Source organism: Momordica charantia, assembly GCF_013281855.1.
Source record: "Momordica charantia cultivar OHB3-1 chromosome 3 unlocalized genomic scaffold, Mcharantia_2.0 BLBB01000003.1, whole genome shotgun sequence".
NCBI lineage: Eukaryota > Viridiplantae > Streptophyta > Magnoliopsida > Cucurbitales > Cucurbitaceae > Momordica > Momordica charantia.
The window spans coordinates 13,816,713-13,834,294 of NW_028275161.1; the positions used below are offsets into that span (position 1 = coordinate 13,816,713).

The 17,582-nt window shown below is 38.5% G+C and overlaps 1 protein-coding gene across 3 annotated transcripts in view; it reads right to left on the minus strand.

The window, feature by feature from the left end:
* Positions 1-17,582, minus strand: part of RNL (RNAligase) — a 52,473-nt gene that overhangs the window by 5,307 nt on the left and 29,584 nt on the right. For all 3 annotated transcript variants that reach the window (XM_088121315.1, XM_088121314.1, XM_022302236.2), the window contains 4 exons: positions 14,688-14,753; positions 14,301-14,590; positions 1,769-1,876; positions 577-674 (listed from right to left, as the gene is read on the minus strand). In XM_088121315.1, the coding sequence (XP_087977441.1) occupies positions 577-674; positions 1,769-1,876; positions 14,301-14,590; positions 14,688-14,753 (562 nt within the window). The remainder of the gene's footprint in view (positions 1-576; positions 675-1,768; positions 1,877-14,300; positions 14,591-14,687; positions 14,754-17,582) is intronic.

Genomic DNA, 17,582 nt, shown 5'->3' on the forward strand with positions numbered 1-17,582 from the left:
GTCTCGGTATCCGTGTCTGTGCTTCTTAGGTTCAAAACATACCATGAAAACATCCAGACGCTGGAAGAATGAAAAAGCTGTTGGATTGATACAATGAAAACAAATACCAAAATCGTAGATCACCTCTAAGGTTTATCAGTGGAAAAAATGCCTATAAAACTGGAAAGAAAGTTCAAGGAACAGTTGGATTAAGCTAACATGAAAAGAATGAAAGAATTTCATCATAAATTAAAATCAAATACTAGCTCCACAAGTTCCAAAGACGCATATTCCTGAAATAGTCATTCTCGAAGGCTACAGAGAAACAAGGTATCACAAGCAGCAACTAGAGCACTCAAAGGACACGCCCAACTTTCTTCTGGGGACTTTTAATCATCTGAAGTGCCACTTCCTCAAGTTGATAATAGATACAGTAAAATGCTTAAATACTGAAGCGATATACCTAAGCAGGGGATTGAATTTGTAACCAAATTATTCAATGAAAGAAAAGCTAGTAATAGTCACCATCATTTTATGTTCCCCATGGTTGTTCACTGGATCAGTGTTTACTATTTAAGTAAAGAACGAGAATATTACTTGTCTCCACACTTCTTCATTTGGTGCATTTTTGTCTGCAAGCATTATGGAGTACGGTTTTCTCCTACGCTCATCAACAACCTTCTGCCAATATCTTCCTGTATATATTAAATATATATGAAACAAGTTGATCGGCCAAAGTTATCTGCCTAGAACTCTTAATCAATAATTTTGGACATTAAAAAATGTGCAAATCTCCAGCAGCAATTACATTCTTCTGAACTCAATACGTAAAGGCAAAATATGAAAACGGCAGCAAGATGTTCAGATTACCTAGACCAAATAATTAACACTAACTAATTATCTGTATAATTAATTGGACTGAAATGGCAGTCTTCCATTCTCAACTTCTACTGTTCTAACAATTTCTTTTTAGAAAAAAAACCAAAGTTTTCCCTGCTAACACCAAAATAGACCATTTGAGATTTGCAATGCTCACGATATGCCAAACATGAAAGATCACTGAATAATTCCGACTTTTTTCCATATCATAAGCATCGTTTGAATAATCAATTGAATAATATAAAGCTATCTTTAGTCGAATCTATATTTTCAATGCAATACATTCATATTTTTACTTATTGTACAATTTTTTTTATTAATGGAAAAATTTTCCTTTCCCTAAAAGGTAGTGATTGGGCTTCGAGAGAGAAAAGCAATTCCAATCTGCAGAATCAAATTTCAGAAGGGCAAGAAGTTCTTAGAAGTGGAAAGATTCAGCTCTTTTCTGATAGCTTTTCAAGGTTATTATGAATGCTAATTGGTTTTTTTTATTGTGCTTCAGCTGTTGGAGCTGCACAAGGGTTTTTTCTTAAGCTTTAGGAGCAGTAGGATGATAGAGTTCTGCTCTATTATTTATGTATAAGAGGGGAATTTACAGGTTGAGGGAGAATTCGAGAGCTCCCTAGTCTCTCCTACAATTCCTCACAATGAACACTCAGCCAAAAGATACCCACCCCCCTATTACAGCAGCTCATATAACCACCCTATACCCTTTTAAGTGACCAATTTACCCTCTAACTAACTCGGGCCCACAAGAGTCTAATCTCTAGCCTTCTTGCCCTTCCTCCTTACATATTGCTTAATGACCGGGGATCTATCATAGGATTGCTGGTTTGCTGGCTGGTTTTGCTGATTGGGAGCTAGCTTAAAAACTGTAAAAAGTCAAAAGAAAATCATCTATCATCATTACCTTTGATCAGGTCACCCATTAGACTCTTGACTGGTCGATCATCTCCAAGTCCTCCCGGAGCATTGAGTATCTCCCTGCAAAGAGCAGACTTCGCACAGCCTGGGATTCCTGTAAATGGCAGTTCAAAGCAAAATATAAAAGTGAAGCATAAGAAATCTATAGAACAGAGAAATTGATTAAACCACAAAAAATGTCACATAATACACTAGAGAAGATTTATTTACTTGGTAAACTGTGCCAATCTACAATTAATTGAAAACTACAAAAATTTAATGCAGCTTAGGGCCACCTCAAGGTCCAAAATAAAATAACAGAATCTAGAACCAGTCAAAAAATGCAAGAACAATAGCCGTCAAAGAATTCCCATATTAAAAAATAATATATATATTAGTAACTCCCATTGCGAGGGTTTTTTAGAAAATAAAACAATTTCATTGATTGGATGAAATGAAAGAGGAATACAAAAGGAGGGAGAGAACCCCATAGTGGTTCCCAAAAAAGCTCTCCAATTGGTAATTAATGAAGCAAAGCTATAAGAGTGAAACATGGGAGAACATTTACACCAATTAATAACCAAAAAAGCTATAGCTTCAAAAGTAGCACGAGGAGAGCGTTCCTATTCTTGGAATATCCGTCAGTTTCTTTCTGTCCAAGTAGTCCACAACAGGGCCCGGATGAAGAGGTTCCAGAGGCAGCCTTTTTCTTTCTTAAAGGGTGGCCAAGGAGAGACATGTCCTGTGGGAGAGGGACCGACCAGCCAAATAGGGGCAAAAATCTGTTCCACAGGGCTGTAACATAGTGACAAGAGAGGAAAATATGCCCAATGGATTCACTCTGTAGCTTGCAGAGTGGGCACCACCAGGGAGAATGGAGATAGAGCCATATATGGCATATGCCTCTAGAGCTTGTCGTGGGTGTTTAGAGCATGAAGGCTAGTTTCCCAGAGGACAAATTTGGCCTTTTTTGGATAAGAACCTTCCCAGATAGCTTGGTACAAGTCTGTTGGGGCTGTTGGCACAGTGATGCTTAGGAGGTCTTTGACGAGCGAGCTGGGGGTAAAAATGCCGTGCGATTCCAACTTCCATACAATGATATCTTTGTTCAAAGAAGGTTGTTGGGAGGAGAGGTTGTGTAAAAGAGCTGCTAGTTCGATAATCTCTGCATCCTTTAGGTTTCGGCGAAAACAATATCCCAGGAGTTTGTTTCCATTGACCAGAAATCCTTGATATGGCCAGATTTTCTGTAGTGAAGAGCAAAAAGAAGGGGGTATGTGTGCCATAAAGGCTCATTGTTGATCCAAGGGTCTTTCCAAAACAGTGGGAGAGAGTCATCACCCATTCGGAAGGAGATTCTGTCCAAGATAATGGAGTTGTGTTTGGCTATGTCTCTCCAAGGGCCCCTGGCAGTATTGTTGCACAAAGGGCTGCTGAAGTCAGAAATGCGATATTTAGCCGCAATCAATCATGTCCATAGGGCTGTTTCTTTGGTAAGATACCTCCGATTCCATTTTGTCAGCAGAGCTTTGTTTCTAGTTTTGAAACTGATGATACCCAGACCACCATCCTCATGGGTTTCTGGACATGATCCCATTTAACCAGGCTAAGACCCCTTTTATCTGTTGGTCCCTTCCACAAAAGTTCCTCACTATTCTACTATTCTATCAAGCTCCAAGGCAATTTTCACAGGGACGGAGAAAAGGGATAGGTAATAAATGGGTAGATTGGTGAGAGTGGCATTTATAAGGTGTAGCAACTAAAACTTCGTAACTTGTGCAACTCCACAGTCATTTAGATTACGACAAAGCATATAATCCAACATTTTATAACTGACTCATGGGGGAAAATATCCAACAAAAGTAAATCTATTAGTTTAGCTTAAACTGCATTCAACATATAATCCAACATTTTATAACGGGCCGTATCAATGATATCTTTGTTCAAAGAAGGTCGTTGGGAGGAGAGGCTGTATAAAAGAGTTGCTAGTTCGATAATCTTTGCATCCTTTAGATTTCGGCGAAAAGTAAAACAGATATCCCAGGAGTTTGTTTCCATTGACCAGAAATCCTTGATATGGCCAGATTTTCTGGAGTGAAGAGCAAAAAGAAGGGGGTATGTGTGCCATAAAGGCTCATTGTTGATCCAAGGGTCTTTCTGAAATAGTGGGAGAGAGCTATCACCCATTCGGAAAGAGATTCTGTCCTAGATCATGGAGTTGTGTTTGGCTATGTCTCTCGAAGGGCGCCTGGCAGTAGTGTTGCACAAAGGGCTGCGGAAGTCAGAAATGCAATATTTACCCGCAATAAATCGTCTCCATAGGGCTGTTTCTTTGGTAAGATACCTCCAATTCCGTTTTGTCAGCAGAGCTTTGTTTCTAGTTTTGAAACTGATGATACCCAGACCACCATCCTTTATGGGTTTCTGGACATGATCCCATTTAACCAGGCTAAGACCCCTTTTATCTGTTGGTCCCGTCCACAAAAGTTCCTCACTGTTCTATCAAGCTCCAAGGCAATTTTTTTTTCAGCCTTTGCGTGAAAGGACGAGTTTAGGCAAAGGCTGGGGGGGAGGGGTTTTCACAGGGATGGAGAAAAGGGATAGGTAATAAATGGGTAGATTGGTGAGAGTGGCATTTATAAGGTGTAACAACTAAAACTTCGTAACTTGTGCAACTCCACAGTCATTTAGATTATGACAAAGCATATAATCCAACATTTTATAACTGAGATATATACTTGTCAATACAGTATACTTGCCACATATATATACATACTTATGATATATATATATATATATATATATGTTTTAATGGAAAACTGAACTTTTCATTGAGAAAATGAAAAAAGACGAATGTACAAGGCATACAAAAAAATTGGCCTACAATAGGAGGCCTGTCGAAAGAAATGGACTCCAATTTATAAGAATAATACCTAATTGATAATTACAAAATAACTCCAAAGCCAACCCCAACCCCTACAAGAAAGTATTGAACCGATCAATCTCCCAAATAAACTCCCTGGATCTCTCCACCCCCATAAAGATGCTTTTAACAAAGATACAACTTGTCATTGAAATAATGAAAAGATAATACAAGTGTTCAAGGATACAAACTCCCGAAAGAGTGAAAAAGAATGTGAAAAATGAAAAATGTAAATAACAAAATTACACATAATTAATAAAAGCTCTCCGATTAGCATAAATCATAGAAGGAGAGTAAAGTGAAGCTTTAAACTTGAGATCAAAACACCAATCCACATTGAATTGATGAAATAACAGATTCCAACAGTTAGAGGCATAGGAGCAATGAAAAAATAGATGGTCATGATCCTCCCCCTCTTTGTACAGAGGCAACAAAAAGAGGGAAGAAGGGCAGCAGAAGGAGACTTCTTCTGAATAATTTCAGCCATATTCAACTTTCCTTGAGAAAGAATCCAGCAAAACACATTAACCCTTCTTCGACTCTTGGTTTTCCATAAAGCAGCAAATAATTCCTTGGGCATCGATGCATTTGAACTAAATCTTCTTAATGAAGCAATTGTAAACAAACCAGAAGGTTCAAGACTCCAAAATCTGCTATCTATTGTATCTGCTGATAATAATGTAGAAAATTCCTCCACTTCTTCCCCTTTCAAAGCTCTTAACAACACTAAATTCCATGAACTAGTATTTGAATCCCAAAAGCTTGATACCACACCATCAGGATTGAAAGAAAGTTTAAAAATTCTGGGAAAAGCAGACTTCAAAGGCTCCTTACCAACCCAAGTAGAATGCCAGAATGATACACTCCGACCCTTGCCTACTTTAAAATGTACCAAAAGAGTTGACTGAATTCCAATATCTAGAAATACCACTCCAAGGACAGCAGCAGCAAATATTCGAGTTGATGGCAGTAAACCAATTTAATGACTCAGAACCATACAAACTTTTCACTTGTCTCCATAAAGAGGAAGATTCATTTCCATACTGCCAGCCCCATTTTGCCAAAAGAGCTTGATTTTTCTTCAAAAGGCCACCAACTCCTAATCCCCCCTCCTCCAATGGTAGTGATGTGATCTTCCAATTAACCAAATGCCTCATTTTACCGGTGGAGTTACCTTTCCAGAAAAAATTCCGTATCTCTTTATCAGTTTGTTTGCAAACTCCAAAGAGACATATAGTAATGAAGGAAGGTTGGCCAAAACCGAAGTACAAAGTGTTAATCTGCCACCTCTCGATGGATGGAAATGTTTCCATCTATCCAATTTCTAATGAAAATTTTCCAAAACTGGTTGCCAAAAGTCAGTACTCTTAGGATTTCCTCCTAATGGAAGGCCTAGATGCAAAAGAGGAAGTTTTTCAACGTTGCAATGTAGAACTGAGGCCAGGAATATGTGAGGTATTGCTCACCACTTCTACTAGTTTCCAAACAAAATGGCCCTCAGGCGATACAAAACGCTAACCCACCAATTTGAGAGGGTGGGGAAACTCTCCTTCCTTAGCTCAACAAGCCAGACACAATTCACAAAAAAAGATATTCTCCTCCCTACGACATTCTCCCTGCCTTATACCCTAACCGTACCCCCTACCGCCAGCTAGACACACACTCTCTCATGGCCGTTATGGCCTACATTCCTAACATTCCCATTTTACTCTTCCTACAATAAGTTTTAGTTATCAAAGGCCTAACATCACCCCCTCCTCAACAACCACCTTGTCCCCAAGGTGGAATCCAGGGAACTGCTTTCAGATTTCCCGAATGGGCTCCCAAGTCGCTTCTTCCTCCGAAAGTCCCTTCCAGCTGATGAGGGCTTCCTGTTTGCCCGTGGCTGTGTTGGTCTGGAAGGCCAATGCTTCCTTTGGTTCTGTTATCCATTCCCACTCTTCAGTCAGCTCTAGTGGAATCGGATGGGCTGCTTTTTCATATGGTCGGAAGACGAACGAATAACGTTAAAATCACCGGCTATACACCATAAAGGATCACAATAGCACTCTGTATTACAAATTTCTGTCCAAAAACTCCTTTCCCGATAATCTCCAACACCTCCTCAGCTTTCATCCCAAGGGATAAGCAAACCACTGGACTTGCCTTGGGAATTCAATGAGGACCAACCAATATCCTTAGAACTCCAAATTGATTTGATGCCCTGTCTGTCAATCCTATTGTAGAGACTGAAGTTGGAGAGAATCCAATGTAATGTATTCTCATTATTAAAGTCTATATATATAGACAAATATACAAGGTTGACCTAATCCTATAAGGAGAAGGTAAATGACAAATTAATATTAATACAAGAATATAAAATATACTAATGTATACTCTAACACTCCCCCTCAAGTTGGTGCATATATGTTAATCATGCCCAACTTGTTAGACAAATAATCTATTCGTGCTCCATTCAATGCTTTAGTAAAGATATCTCCTAGCTGCTCTCCAGTCTTCACATACCCTGTAGCCACCAATCCTTGCTGTATTTTCTCACGTACATAATGACAATCAACTTCAATGTGTTTGGTTAGTTCATGAAATACTGGATTAAATGCAATATGAAGAGCTGCTTGATTATCACACCAAAGTTTCATTGGAGTGGTGATGCCAAATCCCAATTCAGTCAGAAGCTAATGTATCCATACTAATTCACACACCGACTGTGCCATAGCTCTATATTCTGATTCAGCACTCGAACGCGACACCACGTTTTGTTTCTTACTTTTCCAAGAAACTAAATTACCTCCGACAAATACAAAATATCCTGAGGTTGATCTTCTATCTTCCTTAGAACCTGCCCAATCAGCATCTGAAAAACATTCAATATTAAGATCACCATGATCTTTATATAACAAACCACATCCAGGAGCACCTTTCAAATAACATAAAATATGTTCCAATTCGATCCAATGGTCAGTCGTAGGAGAACTCATAAACTGACTCATAATACTAACTGGATAAGCTATGTCTGGCCTCGTAACCGTAAGATAATTCAACTTCCCTACTAATCTTCTATACTTCTCAGGATCTTTCAACAACTCCCCTTCCTTTGTAAGTTGTAAATTAGGTATCATTGGGGTACTACGCGGCTTAGCAGCTAACTTTCCTGTTTCAGTTAACAGATCAAGTACATATTTCCTCTGTGATAAGAGAATCCCCTTCTTGCTCCTTATTACCTCAATTCCTAAGAAATATTTCAACACTCCCAAATCCTTCGTATGAAATTGACTATGAAGGAAAGTTTTGAGTGATAGGATAATCATTACCAGTAATCACAATATCATCAACATATACAACCAGTAAGATAACACCAGACTCAGTTTGTTTATAGAAGACAGAATGGTCCGACTTACTCTTCGTCATTCCAAAGTTCTCAACCACCTGACTGGATTTTCCAAACCATGCTCGTGGACTTTGTTTCAACCCATATAAGGATTTACGAAGACGACATACCTTTCCATTCTCCCCCTGAGCAACAAAACCTGGTGGTTGCTCCATATACACTTCCTCTTGAAGATCACCATGGAGGAAGACATTTTTAATATCAAGCTGATGTAACGGCCAATGCTGAATAGATGCCAAGGAAATGAATAAACTTGAGTAATGGTGGGAAGAGAAGGATCAGGCACATAGGAAGATGTATTGCTAGGAAGCTCTTCAGTGGAAGGAGAGACAATGAAATATACAAGAAAGTCATCATCCTCTTGTGAACTCTCCCCCTGACTGATACTCAAAGATGATGAAAAAGGAGTATTTTCAAAGAATGTAACGTCGGGAGAGACAAGATATCTATTGAGATCAGGACAATAACATCGATACCCTTTTTGAACACGAGAATAACCAAGGAAAATGCATTTCAAGGACTTAGGGTCCAATTTAGTGAGCTGAGGACGAACATCACGAACAAAACAGGTGCAACCAAATATTTTAGGTTTAATAGGAAATAAAGATTGCATAGGACATAGAGTACGATAAGGAATTTCACCGTTAAGAACTGATGAAGGCATGCGATTAATCAGGAAGCAAGCCGTCGAAATAGCATCGGCCCAAAAATATTTTGGAACATGTATTTGAAAAATTAAGGCCCTTGCTGTTTCGAGAAGATGTCTATTTTTTCTTTCTGCAACTCCATTTTGAGACGGAGTATCGACACAAGAGGATTGGTGAAGAATACCATATTCACTCAAATAAGAGCCAAGAGCTCCAGAAAAATATTCTGTAACATTATCACTTCGTAGAACTTTAAGAGAGCCACCAAATTGAGTTCGAATTTCAGCATGAAAGTTACGAAAATGAGAAAGTAACTCAGAACGTTGTTTCATTAAATATAATCAAGTTACACGGGAAAAATCATCGACAAAGGTAACAAAGTACCGAAACCCACCTTTGGACTCAATAGGACACGGACCCCAAACATCAGAATGAACTAATTCAAAAAAGGTAGTAGCTCGTTTATTGACTCTAGGATACAAACTAAGACGATGAAACTTAGCAAATTGACATGACTCACAATCTAAAGAATGCAAGCTATGAAATTGAGGACGAAGACTCTTTAACATGGAGAGAGATGGATGACCCAAACGACAATGTTTTTCGAAAGGAGTTGGCACTCGAGTGCAAACAGTGGCCGTAGGTATTTGTGTATCTAGAGGCCATTGGATTCACGCCCTTTACCAATAGTCTTCTTCGTCGTAAGATCCTGAAATAGGCAATAACCAGGGAAGAATAAGACACAACAATTAAGATCGCAAGTGAGTTTACTAACAGAGATCAAATTAAAAGAAAATTGTGGTAAATTTAAAACAGATGTTAGTGAAAGGGACGTGGAAAGATGAACTGTGCCAGAGCCAAGAACAGGAGAAGTTGTGCCATTTGCTATGGTAACATCAGACAAAGATGCAGATGGGGAGAAATTAGCAAATAAGTTAGGGTTACCTGACATATGATTTGTCGCACCAGAGTCAATGACCCATTTTGATGTGGAGGAAATAAGACATTTACTGGTGTTACCAGACTCAGCGATGGCGGTAATTGGATTAGAGGACGATGCCGTCAATGCCTCTTGATATTGTTGGAACTTAGCAAATTCTTCCGCAGGAATTGTAACTAACTTACCAGCATTATCAGGAGTAAATGCAACATGGACAAACTGTGTTTTCTGACCTCTATTCAATAGCTTTCTACATTCTCGTTTTGTATGACCAGGCTTATGGCAATAATTGCAAAAAATAATATCTCCTAAATTTGACTTTGGAGCACTAGAACGTTGAGCGTTCAAAGTCGTGGAATTCCCTTGGTAGGTATTACCTCTATTTGCATTTGTACTACGTCCAACCAAAGCACTATTAGATTGAGATGACAAGACGGGTCGTGACTTCTCAACTCGAAGTACTCGAGTGTATGCCTCCTCTAAAGCTGGAATTTCCGAACCAGAGAGTAATTGGTCTTTGGCCACATCAAATCTAGGTGGAAGACCAAGAAGAAAACTGATAACTGCTAGTTGTTCGCGTTGGGCAAGCCGAAATTTTGCATCATTACTATCTGGGAGTAATGCATTAAACTCTGCATAAATTCGTTTGTGTTCCATAAAGTAATTTGTAAGAGATTGGTCACCAAACTCAGGTTGGTAGAAGCGCTTGCAGATTTCAAATATTCGACTAACATTTCCTTTTCCAGAATAAAGGAATTCTAAATATTTAAGTAACTCTTTAACATACTCACATTCATTGACCAAGCCAATAATGTCACCCTCGATCGAATTCTTGATCTGCAGAACCAGTCGAACATCATCCCGCAACCAAGCTTTCTTGCTCTCATCCTTAGGCGGATCCTCAGTTATGTGATCGTCCATATCAATACTTCGCAAAAAAAGACGAACATTGATTTTCCATGAAGAATAGTTTGATCCATTCAACTTGTGTTCTGTGATTTTTGATATCATTGGGATCACCTCAGAAGTTATGATTGATTTCTTCTCAGCCATAACAAACAAGCGAACTTATTTGAACAAAACGACAGAACCAGACCAAACCACTCGAACCAAACAAAACAGATGAATCAAACGGTTGGAACCAAACCGGATTAGGTGTTTTCTGAAACCAGAAACCCCAAGTGCTCCCCCACGACAACCAGAGGGGTAAAGGCGATTGGCGGTCACGGAAGCGCACCACGACGAAGGTGCGAAGGGCGGCGAGACGAAACCCACGAATAGCAATTGGAAAAATAACTGGCAAATCAGCAAACGGCGGTCGGCGGTGGTCGGCGGCAGCGATGGTGGTGTTGGATAGCAATGAACAAAAACCCTAAGGCACAAAACCCTAATGGACACAAAACCCTAATGGGCGCAAAACCCTAATGGGCATCAAAACCCTAATGGGCAAGAAACCTAAAAACCTAGAGCTCTGATACCATGTAGAGACTAAGGTTGGAGAGAATCCAATGTAATGTATTCTCATTATTAAAGTCTATATATATAGACAAATATACGAGGTTGACCTAATCCTATAAGGAGAAGGTAAATGACAAATTAATATTAATACAAGAATATAAAATATACTAATATATACTCTAACACCTATAAAGATTCTATAATTTATCTCTAACCAATACCTCACAAACTAGCACAGAAGCAAGTTTGACACAAAAATCTTTCCGTCTTGAAAAGGACACCACCTTTTCCATCAAAGCCCAACAATCCCTGCTATGAACCTAAGGCATCCCAAAGAGCTAAAAAAACGGTCCCAAATATCCCGGGCAAATTGACAACACCCTAAAATGTGGTCTAGATCCTCTGAGGCTTGCTTGCAAAGTACACAACATTGCAGCCTCAAAAAAAAATTAAGAACGTATTTGAATACGATCTAACGTGTTGGCTTTCACGTGTAAAACTTGCCCCACAAGATCTGTTTTTTTATCTTTTTTTGGAATTTTCACCTTCTAGAAGGAAGCAAACAGTGGGTCTGACGGGGGAAGAAAGGGATAACTCAACAAGTGAAAGAAAGAATTACAAGAAAGGACATCCCTATGCAAAAGAAGCACCGTAGAAACTTCCAAAAAGTCTCCCTATTTGTCAAGGGACGACTAAGACCCAAGGAAATAGAATACTCACAACCACTTCAGTCCACCACAGAGGTCATAGAATGCAACCTAATATCGGAAAGGTGATACAAGCGAGGGAATAATGAACAAGGGGTTTTATCACCCACCCCATGGTCCTCCTAGAAGTAGGAATCAAGCCCTTCCCCCAGCAATACAACTTGGGGAGAAGAAAATGGAAAAATATAAGATACATCCTTCGAGGAATTAGTAGCACCCACCACCTAAGACCCTGTCAAAAGGATGAGACCCGTATTTGCTCACGATAATCCTTCGCCACAAGACAATAAGCTCCTGAAAGAACCGCCACAACCATTTAGCCAATAACGCATCTTCCCTCCCCCATACTGAGAGATTTTCTCCAAGCTCTTGCTCACTAACATGACATCAAGCCTAGAAGGGACAGAAAGCATGTAGGAATACCTCTTAAAACTGCTTGAATAAGCATAAGTTTCTCTCCTCCCGAGAAAAAAGCTTTTTCCATAAGGACATACATTTTTTAATTTATTTTAAATCTAAAGCCAAAATGACACTCATGGGATTATTCTCCAACCCTAAATAAGAAGACAGTAAATCATGCACTTCGCATCCAATCAAGGAGGCCTAAGAGAGCAGCTTGGAAGAATCACAATTAACACCCAAAAGCTATGAAGCACGAACACTCCATTTTGGACAGAGTCCGTGTCAGACATGTGTTGGACACAAATACGCCCGAACACACTCCGGACATGTGTCTGACACACCAATTTAAGTGTTCGATTTTTTATTATTATTTTTTATTTTCGGACATGGCTGTGACACGGTTGTTGATTTAAGCCTAGGAAAAAGCCTCGCCCATCCGAGAGAGTAGCTGCTGCCACCACCCGCCTTTGCTGCAGCCACCATCAGAGTTTTGCCATGGACACCGAAGCCAACTTGCCGCCAGGACGAAGGAGAAAAAGTAGAAGACCTAGAAGAAAAGCGATAGTAGAAAACAGAAAAAGAAGTATGAGTAGAGTCGGAAGAATGCCACGGAGAAAATAGAAAAAAATGAGAATGGGAAGAAGAAAAGAGAAGATGGAGAAATGCTAGCATTAAAGAAGCATTAATGACTGCATGATTGACAGATGTCAAGCCTTTCAATCCCCCATGATTGACAGATGATAGTCTCTCTTTAAAATAAATATATAGGTCTTTTAATTTTCTTTCTAGACTAATAAATCACATTATTTAAAGCTTATTTAGTTTTTAAGCATAATTTATTTAATATTTTTATGTTTTAAAAGTTGCTGATAATATTTACTTAATATTTTATAGAGTAGATTTTGTACTATTATCATTAATTTACCAACAAAATGTTCCATGTCTATAGTTAATTTAAATAAAAATTACTACTTTAATACATATACATACATTATCTAAAATTTTCTTAAAAAAACTAACGTGTCCCCGACGTGTCCGTGTCCTATATTTTTAGAAGTTGGCATATCGCCGTGTCTGTGCCGTGTCATGTCTGTGTCTCGTGTCTCGTGTCCGTGCTTCTTAGCCCAAAAGTGAACATTTGCCTCAAGGAATCTTGAGCCCTGAAATGGACTCAAGAAATAGCAAGCTATTTAGATTAAAAAGATGAGTTTTTCTACTCAGAGTATCATTTGCAAACAGAAGGTGAGATAGACAAGATCTCTCTCTCCCCACATGGAATCCACCTAAAGCCCCTTTTTCCACTCCAGAATAGACCAACTTGCCCAGAATATCCACAAGGATGAAAAGAAAAGGAGAAAGAGGATCACCTTATCTCAGATCCATCAAAGCTCGAATTTTACCCCTAGGTCTCCCATTTACAAAGATTGAGGACTTTACAGTTCCAAATCCAAGACCTCCATTTGAGACCGAAGTGTTTCTTTCACAAACTCTTGTCCAAGAAACCCCAGTCTAAGTGATTGTACGCTTTCTCGAAATCTATCTTGTAGATGACCCCTTGTTTTCGTTTCTAGTAATCCTTGATCCAAGATTTATCTTCCAGTTCCAACAGTAAAGGCTCAATCCTCAATAGCTTCATTGGCCATGAGCACTTGATCCAAGATTTGTCTCCCAGCAATAAAGGCTCCTTGGATTTTAGAAATGGTGCTTGGGAGGATCTTTCTAACCCTATCAGCTAAGGTCTTAGCAACGATCTTATATAAACTGGGGATGAGACTAATAGGTCTATATTTTTTCACCCCATTAGCCTTCTCTTTTTTGGAGATTAAATACACGTAGGTCTCATTCATGAAGGATTAATCACCCCTCTTTCATATAACACCCAAAAAAACTTCATTGAATCCTAGTTAACCTTCTCCCAATTATCCTGGTATAAAGTCATGGTGAAACCATCGGGATATTTCTGTCAAAACCTAGGTATACTTGTAAAAGTTTTGTATACTGCAAAAAAGGCCAACACAAATTCAAATGCCCCCCGAATTTAAACAAAGCCTTGCTAATTGGTGAATATGATAACCTGGGAAAAACACAATTAAACCCTCTGCTTTTGACACAGTGTCCTTCCCAGGGAGCATTGGACTTGATGGTGCTACCTCCTGTTCCTTTTGAAGATCACCCTCTTCATCCATTCCTTCCTCCACAATGGCCAAGAAATCTTCTGCTCTAACTAAATTTCCAGCAGATCCGATAAGAGCCTGATTCTGAGGACTGCGTTTAGCATATTGTTCAAGAAAAGGTTCAGCTTCACTAAGATAGGTAGCTGATGACAGTTGTCTATTTCCATACTTCCTCCTCAAGTATACAGCCCTATCACATTAAAAGTATATCGTCAGCTTTATTAACTTTTCCTAGGAAGTACCTACACTTCAAGTGGAACAAGAAAGCAGCCCAAGAACTAACTTACCATTCATCAAGCATCTTGCTGAGCTCCCTTTGTTTTCCAACTGAAGTACCCCACAGCTTCATTTGCCTACATTTTAAAAATAAAGAACCGCTTCACTTGAGAAACATGCTGAATGCAAATAATATATATATATATATATATATATTTGTTGTTTGGAACAAGAAACAACTTTAGATGAAGAACAAATATATATATAGGCAACAACTCAGTTCGTGAATAAAATATACAGAAGATAAAGGCAACAAACCCTCAAACAAGATCAAAGGAGCAACAGAATGAATTTCCAATCGAAATCAATGGTAGTACTAGTGTAACTTAAAGTGTTTAGACAAAATACAGTAATATACACTCAAGAAGAAAGAAGTATTTTCTCAAAAAGATCTTTTAAGGCCCTTTCAACATTGTTAAAAAACTTTGTTGCGTTTACCAGGTGCAAATAAAGTCCCACATTGATTAGGGAAGAGAGTGATCCATGGTATATAGATGAGGACAAATGTCTCCATTAGAATAAGGTCTTTTGGGTGAAACTAAAAGCAAGGTCGTGAGAATTATGCCCAAAGCGGATAATATCATACTAGTATAAAGACACTTCGGATACTTAGGGTACCCGTTGTCCTTAACACACTTCCTATTAATTTCAATTAAAATTTCTCAAATATCAGCACAGAAACATTCCACCCAAAATACAGGACTTGGAGATTCCTCACCCAAAAAAACCAGCTTTGGAGGAAGCTTATCATGGCAAAATATGGTGAAGCCCAACCTGATACTTGGCCAGCCACCATCTCCAGCGCTTATAAAGGTCCATCGAAAGCAATTCTCCACCAAAACAACATTATCAAAGAAGTTGCAATATGCAAAGTGGGGGAACACAGCTCTATCAGCTTCTGGCATCATGGATGGCTCACATATAAAAATCTTGCAGCAGATTTCCCTTATCTTTATGCTATGTCCACCAACAAAAATGAAAGAATAGCATATCTATGGTTCAAAGCCATTCACTCTTGGGACTACACTTTCAGGTGGTCTTTAAAGGATGATGAGATAGAGGAATGGCTGAATCTTTCACATCAGCTCTCCAACAAATTGGTCTCCAGAAAAGGGTTTCCCTTTGATTTTCGGTTCAGAATAGCTTCTGCATTTAATTGTTGCAAGACAGTAGGACCAATATTGTCTATTTCCTTATCAATGTCCACGACAGAGTGAGAGTACGGCTGTCTATATAATCTGACCAAGTGAAATCTAACCAAGTGTAGAAGCCGTTTGATTGACATTGTAACTCCCCTGGATTGGTTCCCCATCTTTTGTAATCTCATCCATCAAAGTGTTTCTTCTAAAAAAAAATTACATTGAAAGATATATGTACCAAACAAGCATATTGCTTGCGCTTGGCTCAAGATATCCTCCTTTCTTTAAAGTTTTATACTCAATTGAGTGAAAACACCCTTTATCAAGGCTACAATGCCAAATATTTGTATCATGAGAACTAAAAAGTCACTAAGGAGGAAATCCCAATTTGTCTTAACACTTTTTTGTCGTTTAAAACCTCCTAAAGTTGAAAGTCCAACTCCAGTTCTCTTTATTCCAAATCTCCTTGTTCTTTCATTTTTATCTCTAAGATAGAGAGAAAGTCTAGGAAAAGCTGCGAATATAAGAGTGATTAGGAGAAGAAAAGAAGGGGGAAAAAAGAGGAAAAAGAAGAGGGAAAGAATGAAGGGAAAAATAAAAGGGTATATGAGAGGAAAAAGAGAATACAGTGAGAGAAAACACGGAAAAAAAGAAGAAATGAGTACGTATGGAAGTTTCAGGTCTTGTTTGTATTGGTTTTGAAGATTTTGTTTTGATAATGAATCTGATGGTCCTAGATCTACTGCCTTTATTTAAAGCTGTCGTTACTAGTTATGATTATGGTTCTCAAATAGTTCCTCCACGAAGTTCCTCGGTCAAATTTCCAGGAAGATCGTTCAAGGTAAATGGATAAGGGTTGCACTTTATGAGCGAGCTGGTTGATGATCAAGTGGGAAGGAAAATGGCTTGGCTTTTTCTTTGAAGATTACGGCGTGAAGAAATTGATGGTTCAGGAGATATGATCTTTCATTAGTGTTGCTGTTGTTTGTGATGTTTGGATTATGTTTGATGTTGCTTTGTCTTGGTGCAGTCTTAAGCATTGTTGATGTCGGTTGCTGACATTTTAGACACATTTTCTCTTTGGTGTAGGTGTTATAGTTTGTTGTTTATAATTTGCTAAGTAGTCTTTAGACTGTCAAAAGTTCGTCGGTAGGTATTGCCTTGTCAAATTTACTGGTTGCAGTTCTAGCTGAAGGTTTTTGGTTTGTTTAGCTCTATAGACTGCATATTCTTGGTTGTGGTTTGTTATCTTGTTAGTTGTTCCTAGTTGTCATTTCATCACTGAAAATTTTTGATTCTATGAAGAAAAAAAGGTGATTCAGTTTCACCAATCAATCCAGAAACTGATCTTGCATCTGTCCATCCCTCATTTCTAAAAGCAAATTCTCTTGAACGTTGTTTTCATCTTTGAGATGATATGCCACAGACTTCTAGAGCTTCTGCAATAGAACTTTAGAAAACCGCCTATTATTATCTTCAAGTTCGTATTCACTAAATATAACCCTATGCAGAATAGTTTTACTGATTTTGTTTACTAAATATATCTTCAAGTTCATATTCTGTCTCTTTGCATATATTTATTATGGATAAATGCTGTCAAATCAATTATTTTGGAAATTCGGTTCAAAGGATACGAAAAATTTTTTTAAGGCAAGCTTAGGTGTTGGCAGGAGCAGTTTGATTCAACAAAATACAAGACTTCTCCATGGTGTTCTCTTCTCTCTAATTTGTTTGATGATTACCCTTTTAATATAATATGTACTAGTT